The sequence below is a fragment of the Acanthisitta chloris genome, unplaced genomic scaffold, assembly GCF_000695815.1.
Source record: "Acanthisitta chloris isolate BGI_N310 unplaced genomic scaffold, ASM69581v1 scaffold27574, whole genome shotgun sequence".
Classification (NCBI taxonomy): Eukaryota; Metazoa; Chordata; class Aves; order Passeriformes; family Acanthisittidae; genus Acanthisitta; species Acanthisitta chloris.
Window position 1 is genome coordinate 11,787 of NW_008670263.1, and position 8,223 is coordinate 20,009.

General features: G+C 48.4%; 1 protein-coding gene across 1 annotated transcript in view; it reads left to right on the top strand.

Annotated features, from left to right (window-relative positions):
• The window catches only part of SLC4A4 (solute carrier family 4 (sodium bicarbonate cotransporter), member 4), a gene marked incomplete at both ends in the record, with an annotated part of 34,469 nt that overhangs the window by 10,491 nt on the left and 15,755 nt on the right, over positions 1 to 8,223 (top strand). The window contains one exon of the mRNA XM_009073626.1: positions 6,631 to 6,788. Within this exon, the coding sequence (XP_009071874.1) occupies positions 6,631 to 6,788 (158 nt within the window). The remainder of the gene's footprint in view (positions 1 to 6,630; positions 6,789 to 8,223) is intronic.

Genomic DNA, 8,223 nt, shown 5'->3' on the forward strand with positions numbered 1-8,223 from the left:
AGTTACAACACTGCAGAGGAGATGAGGTCCTGCAGCACCCCAGGATGAGTGCTCACAGCAGCTGTGGGGTTGGTCAGGAGTGTATGAGGACAGACCTCATTGCTGTATACAACTTCCTCATGGAAGGAAGTGGAGGAGCAGCACTGACCTCTTCTCTCTGGCAACCAGTGACAGGACCCCAGGGATTGGTCTGAAGTTGGGTCAGGGAGGTTTAAGAGGAGATGAGGTCCTGCAGCACCCCAGGATGAGTGCTCACAGCAGCTGTGGGGTTGGTCAGGAGTGTATGAGGACAGACCTCATTGCTGTATACAACTTCCTCATGGAAGGAAGTGGAGGAGCAGCACTGACCTCTTCTCTCTGGCAACCAGTGACAGGACCCCAGGGATTGGTCTGAAGTTGGGTCAGGGAGGTTTAAGCTGGAGATTAGAAAATGGTTCTTCTCCCCCAGAGGGTCTTTGAGCACTGGAACAGGATTAGGTTGGATATCAGGAGAAGGTTCTTCCCCAGAGGGTGTTTGGGCACTGGAACAGGATTAGGTTGGATACTGGAAGAAGGTTCTTCCCCAGAGGTGTTTGGATACCAGAACAGGATTAGGTTGAATATCAGGAGAAGCTTCTTCCCCCAGAGAGCGTTTGGGCACCGGAACAGCTCCCTAGGGCAGTGGTCACGGCCCCAAGCCTGGCAAGAGTCCAAGAAGCATTTGGACAATGCTATCAGGCACAGGGTGTGATTATTGGGCATGTCTTGTGCAGGAGTTGGACTAGATGATCCTCAAGGCTCTTTTCCAACTCTGGTGATTCTGTGGTTCTGTGCAGGGAGTGTGCCCCTGCCGCAGCAGCTGGTAGGACAGAGATGCCACCTCACTCATGCATTGCTGCAGGGAGGTGACAGTGGTAACAGGTGACAGGGAAGAGCAGCTCCAAAATGGAGTAATCAAGTTCAAATTGGCCTTTAGTGCCAAGTCTCTATAGATCTGACCCCTTCCTTAGGCTGGGGCAATGTTTGTGGTGTGGCTGCCTTTGTGTGTGTTCCCATCCTTTCCGAGGGCTGCCGAGTCCAAGGGGTACGATTGAGTTTATTCCAGCTCTTAGAAGACTGGTAGCTGAATGAGGTCTCTGTGCAAGCCTCAAAAAAGCTTTGTGTAGCTTCAAAAAGTGGGTTATTCTCAAAGCCTGGCTGCTTCTTTCGGAGAATCTCTGGTTTTGTCCACGTCTTTCAGCATTCCCTAGGCCCAGGGTGATCCTGAATGCAAATGAGAGTTGCTTTGGAAAACTGTTTGGATAACAGTGTTGCTGCCCAGTTGAGGATGACTCCAGTCCTCCCACAATGGCTGGTCATAGTCTTCTCTAAGTGCCGCCTCAGAGGGACACAGCAACATAATTGAGGTGGAAAAGTGAGTTCAGAGCAATTAAATATATAAAAAATAATTAGATGTTTACATAAATAAGCATACTTTTATGGAAAGAGAAGGGTTGTGTGCTTTGCACTGACCTCCGTGTCATGCAGTGTTGGAGCATCATCCACATTGGCTGGGTTTGGAGAATTCCTGTTTACTTTAACACACAGCCACACCTGGGGAACGGGGAGGATTGTGAACCAGCTTTTGGGCATTGGACAGACTGCTGGTTTATATTTTTAGTCCAATTATCACTGAGGATTTATAGCCAGACTAGCCCAAAGCTGGGTCTGAGCTTCGCAGCAGCTTCACAGCTCTCCATGGTGTAGACAGTCCCTATTGCCCCTCCTGCTCCAGTGTCACTAGACATACAGATAATGGACTTTTTTGGGGAGAATTGTGTATAAGAGTAGGGAAATCTGTTAATAAATCCAGTTTGGGACCGCTCTCCAAGGCTTTTAGCTTGCAGTGTAGCTAGTGCTTGGCTGTGGGCAGTGAGAACTGTTACTTGGAAAGTGTCAAGTTCCAAAACTCCTCTCAGTTAATTAGCCCCTGTCCTGCTGATGAACTTTGCACAATGGGAGCCTTGTCCTCCACGCCTTGAGAAATCACCTTAGAACTCAGTTTTCTTTGCTGACCAACTCCAGCTCCTGCCTTGATAAAGTCTGGGGCATTGTGGTGATGCCTGGCAACTTCCTTGGGCAGAGCTCAGCGGGCTGTACTGACATGGCAATAATCCTTCCTGTTACCACAACAGGAGCTGGAAAGAGAGCAAGTTTTCTTGCCTTGGCAGCAGAGGGACTTGCTTTTGTTATTTGGGCATCTCATCTGGAAACTGGACAGTTACTGAGGCCATACAGAGGGGCTGGAGTCTACTGGAGACACAGAATATTCCAATTTTTACTTGTTCATGTGTGTGTAAGAGCTGTGACAGGTGAGGTCAGTTTGTAACAGTTGCTTGGAGTAGGAGTGGGACCTAATTTTCCTTAATCGCTCCTGGTTTTGCACGGATAAAGGGTTGTGTGCTCACATTTGAAAGGGAGAAATGCTTTGAGCAAAATTCTCTGTACCTTCAGCAACTTTCCTACCTTCCTACATCCTTATTTTCAGTTCTGCAGCCTCTAATGCTAATTGGAAGGATGCAGTTAACAATATAGGGATTCTGTAGCCAGAATACTTCCCTGCTCCTTTCCCCTGGATATTGTAAGGTTCATGTTGGAAACTGATGTCTCACATTTTAGCATCCTGGTAATTCTTCCTTTGGGGTCATCCCCCATGGAGCCAAAGCCAGAGCAGACCCCTTGGCATACTGCTGTGGCCTTGCCACTAGTCAGTACTGATTTTTTTCCCATTCAATTCCTTATTTGTAGCAGCTGGTGATTTCTAAGGAGAGCTTTTGAGGTTTGAGGCAATGAAACTAGCCTGGAGAAGGTCAGAGGAGGAGGCTCTGGGAGAGGGAATGCTCTCTGCAGGAACATGGCATGTGTTGCATGGTGTCTTACACACTTGGCCCCTTCTGTCTCCCCCTGGAGCTCAGCTGTGCCTGGCAGCAGTGCCTGAGCATGGTCACCTGGGCCAGGCTGCTTGCAGGTGGCTTGGGCAATGGTGGCTTTTTTTAGATGATCCAATTAAGAGGCAGTAAGCAGAACCTCAGCCACAACAGCAAAAGCCCAGGTTGATCCCTCCAAACATAGGCACTCCTTTGAGGTGCCTGTTGTCAAGCCTGGGTTCCTGAGCTTATTTTTCAGTCCCTGCAGAGGGCTGGAATTGCAGAGTGAGTTCAGGTTTCACATGGGCTCGTGCCCCTTGGACAGTTGCCCGTCAGAGATCTGATCTGTCAAAGAATCCTCCCAGATTCATTCCGCCTGCTGCTCTCCCAGTATTGCTGAGCACACACACAACTCTCCCTGGCTCAGGGGTGTTAAATAGCATTCACTATGAATATTGAGTCAGGTAGTTTGTATCAGCAGCTCTCTCTGCCATGGGAATGATGTCTTGATCCATTGGAATTGCAGTGAGACTGGCTCAGCATCCCCAGCATCCTACAGAAGCCACTGGGGCCCTGGCTCAAAGTGCTCTGATGAGAAACAGCTTCAGTAACAGCCCCCAAATTTTGGGTCTGCTGTTTTGTCATGTTGCTTTGGGTTTGTTTCATGTTTTATAAAGATAATTAGGGAAGAGGAGGTGTATTCCCTTTCACTGTGTTTGTGTTGGCTCCTGAGACAGCAGCACAGAGAAGGGATTTGGCTTCATTTGTCTCCTTTGAGGAGGTGTTGGCTGTGGGTAGTGCCCTGGGTGTTCACAGCTGGAGAGACAAGCAGTGGCACTTTGAGACAATTTATTCTTCTTTTCTGTTTTCCAACCAATAAATTAGTATCTAGGCTTCCTGCTTGCTCTGGCCTCTCTGCTGCCAGATCCATCAGTGGTGTTGGGGCGGTGTCTGAAAGGACCAGGACTTCTCATGGCAGGAGAACTCCTCCAGCTCTTGAAGGTTGAGCTGTTGGATCAAGTTTTTCTCTAACACCATATTCTTAGAATCCCAGACTGGTTTGGATTGGAAGGGACCTTAAAGACCATCTCATTCCACCCCCTGCTATGGGCAGGGACACCTTCCACTAGCCCAGGTGGCTCCAAGCCCCATCCAACCTGGCCTGGATCCAGGGATGGGGCAGCCCCAGCTTAATAATTACCTTTAAAACTCTTTTTTCATCTTATGTGTGAAGAAAAGTGATTGAAAAGAGTCAAGTAGAGGTTTTATCAGCTCCTCTGGTGCCATAGTGCCAGCAAACCATAGGAAGCTGGGGATCAAGACTTTCTAAATTCAGCTTCAAATGCTCATGTGAGAAATCCTTTGGCCATGCTCTGTTAGAATGTCCTTGGCAGCTTTAAGTGGCTGAGCCACCAGGACTCCTTTAGTGCTCAACATGTAAAATAAAGGGACCTTGAAAGAAAATGTGTTTTCCCAGGGATCTGCTATTCCCAAGCTGATGCAACAGCATATAGAAAGGGAACGTATGTTGATATAAGGGGAGTTTCCTGACCTGGCTTTATCTTCACTTCCAAAGGGCTTGGATGTGGGACAAACCTGGCTCTGAATGAATATGGACACTCAGAGGGAAGCACAAAACCCTGCTTATTTGTTGTGGTGTGGGCACTGTGTATTCAAACCAGTGTTTCCATATGAACAGGGGATGTGTGCCAAAGCCAGCACTGAAGCTAAGAAAGAAACTGGCCTTGAGAGAAACCCTCCTGCTTTTCCTGGGCACTGGTGGACAGGGAGGGCACTGGCAGCATCCCACTCTGGGGAATGCAGTCCAGTGATTGATGGTGGGAGTGATTCACTACTTTTCCTGTTGGGACATCTCATCTCCACAGTTGCAAGCAGACGTCCCTGACTTTGAGGTCTATCAGCCTGGGTGACCTGCTTTCACCCCATGGAGCTCCAGTGAAAATGACTGTCTTCCAGTACAAATCAATGCCACCTTCCTGGAGGAAAGGGAAAGTTTCTAGCAAGTGTAGTTAACTGGAATTTCCTTTCCTTTGGCCTTTTCTCTTGATGCAGAGAGCAGTTTTGCTTGCCTGGTTTCTCCCTCATCCACAGTGCACCTCTAAAGCATCCCTGGGTGATGCAGCAGCCCAGAGTCTGAAGGTATCCCTTGAGGCAGGTGTTCATGGAATGAGTTATGGGAATAACTATAACCCATGTGTGAGCAGATACAGAAAAACAGAGAGACAGAGGCAGGTTCAAATTCCAGAGGGAATTAACCTTCCTTAAGTGCTACTTAGGAGTGTGTACTTAGGAGCTGCTTTCATTTCCGATCGATCCAGAGTGATGTTGATGATCAGAGTGTTACAGTACATTTAAGGAAATTGGGAATTTCTGTGCCTTTTTGCACGTACAGTGCTGGAGACCTGTGGCCTTTCACACATTCGTGGTCAGGCTGGAAGGATGTTCAGTTTGGCAGAGTGAAGCTTCCTCCTCCCTCCTTGCTCCTGGGTGCTGCTGAGGCCTCGAGTCTCTCTGAAGCTTCATCAGGGAAGGGTTCAGAATGGATCTTAAGTGCTGTCTGCACCCTCTTTGATAAATGATTTAGGAAAGTGGCAGGTGGTGCTGCAAAACTCATTTGGAGGAAAAAAACCCACTATAATAGTAGTTCTTTGCAATTAGTCATGGTGGTTTGCTGTGCTGGGCATGGGGAAGGCTGAAGGGGCTGAAGCCTTCGGCCTCAAGAGCTGTGCAGCTGCAGGATTGGAGATCCTGGGGGTCAATTCTGGCTCAGAATGTCACCTGGGTTTGGGCCAGGTGTCCCAACCAGGCCTGGTGTTGCTGAATGATCAGGGAGGCTGTGGCTGCCCCAACCCTGGCAGTGTTCACAGCCAGGTTGGATAAAGCCTTGAGCAACCTGCTCTGGTGGGAGGTGTCCCTGCCCAGGGCAGGGGTTTGGGGCTAGATGATCACTAAGGTCCATTCCAACCCCTTAACATCCTGTGAACATACTGTGATCCTTGTTCAGCAACATGGACAACCTGTTGGGCTAAGCTGAATGTTTGTTGTGGGTTTGCCAACTTCCTGTTATATTTTTAATCACCAGTGCCCCCCCAAACACTATCCATGGAGGAACTGGTAGCACTTTTCCAGACTTCCTCCATGAAGCAACTTGTGCTTATTTACTATTTCCTCTGGGGGTACTCCTGACTGAAGCATGCAGAGGTGGGATGGTTCCAGCAGTTTTCTTCCTGCTTAATCAATGCATGCCTTTTCCCGAGACTCTCTCCACTTTTCTCCTTCCTGGAGTCACCTTGGCAAAGCTCATTAGGGATTTGTAGCCCATGTCAGTGCCCCCCACTGGTGTTCCTGGCAGTACATCCTTCCTTGCCATTCACCCTTCGCCAGGCACACACAGAGCATCTCCAGAGCTCACCCAGGGAGAGGAAGGGATTGGGAAGCAGCTAAGGACAGGGTTTGCAAAGCCTTCAGTTCCAAGTTCATTCTGCCACTGCTGAAGGTAAAATAAAGCTGCCTCAGGGAGGCTGATTTTAGAACTCAGTGGCTGCTACTGCTGCAATGTTTTCTCAATTCCCATTGATGCCATTTCTCCACAGTTGGACTTAGCTCATATTTGTCAGCTGGAGCGTGCTGCAGAGCCTGTGAGCCCACATAGTTACAGTAGGTGCAGAGATGAGAAGAACATGCCAAACCCAACTCCATTTCCTTTCCTCTTCCACCTCTGTAGCTGAAGAATAAGTTCATGAAGAAGCTGCCCCGTGATGCTGAGGCCTCCAACGTGCTGGTTGGGGAGGTGGATTTCCTGGAGAGCCCGTTCATCGCCTTCGTCCGGCTGCAGCAGGCCGTCATGCTGGGGGCCCTCACCGAGGTCCCTGTGCCCACCCGGTAAGAGGACTCAGCCCCCAAGCAGGGGATGAGAGATGGAGCTGCTTTACCACCTGTTAAAGTGAAAATACCAAGCTAGAAGAAGATATTCTCCATTGTTTTCCATAGCGTGACGTGGGATCATGGTTGGGATTGGTGGTGTAGAGTAACTAAACTCACTGAAGATGCTTCAAAATGTTCATGTCCTGAGTTTGGTTATAAGTAAAACATTACACAAACACACTGACTTAACAACTCAGCAGTAAAGGGCATTATCTGTGTCACATTTAACTCCTGGAGCTTTCCTCCTGCCCCTTCTGTACAGATCCCAGATTCCCTCTGCCTGTTTTGCTGTATGTATTGTTCCTCTTCAGCTCAGAGCAGATAAAGGATTCAATTCTGGCCCTGCAAGAAAAAAGTCAGGTAAACTGTTGGGGCTTGTCCTTCATAGCGCATAATGGCTCAGGGAAAAATGTCAGATAAATACTTTATTTATTGTGGTTCATGTTGCAAATTAATCTGAGCCTCACCAACAGCAATATATCTTGTGTTGTTAAATATTTGAAGTCACTGCCTGGATATGCCTGCCTGGCTGAGTTGAAGCTCTGTGTGGATCTGTAGCAACATCACAGTCCTTGTATGGAATAGAGCTTACATGGCAGTTGGAATTGTATACCAGACAAAGGGAAAAGAGGATCTAGCTTTGCTTGTTAATTGTAATAACAGTGTTTGTATTTCTTGGGGTTTATTGAAGTGGCTTCTTTCAGCCACTTCAACAACTGTTTGCACACTCTGGGTGTTCAGGTGGGAGTGCGGGGACACAGAATTTGCCTTATTTTACAGCAGGTTGCTCATTCCTCAGCATCCCTGAGCTCTGTGCACTTCAGTATTTCAGCTTCCAACTCTAATCCCTCTGACTCTAGTTTTTAAACCATATCTCCAAGTGCTTTTCCAGAGATATAACATTAGGTGTTGTTTGCTGTGGTAGCGGGAGCCACAAAGTTAGATCCAGGGTGGATGGAATCCAGGATTGTGAGGGTGGTGAGACACTGGCACAGGCTCCCCAGAGAGGCTGTGGCTGCCCCAACCCTGGCAGTGTTCAAGGCCAGGTTGGATAAACCCTTGGGCAACCTGGTCTGGTGGGAGCTGTCCCTGCCCAGGGCAGGGAGTTGGGACTGGATGATCTCTAAGGTCCATTCCAACCCCATAAATTCTATGATTGCTGGACAGCTTCATTACTCAACAGCATTCATCAAGGCAGTGTGTCCTTCCATGCCAGCGTTTTCCCAGGAAATAGTATTATCTATTTGCTTTCCTCCGAAGCAAATGCTAGCTCATTAGATGGCTTTCATGAGTGATGAAGAGCCATTTGCACTGGTTGCATCCTGTGAAATTCAATCAAGGAAATCCCGAGGGCCCCGAGGAGCTGTGATGGAGAGTCACCTCTGGCACCGTG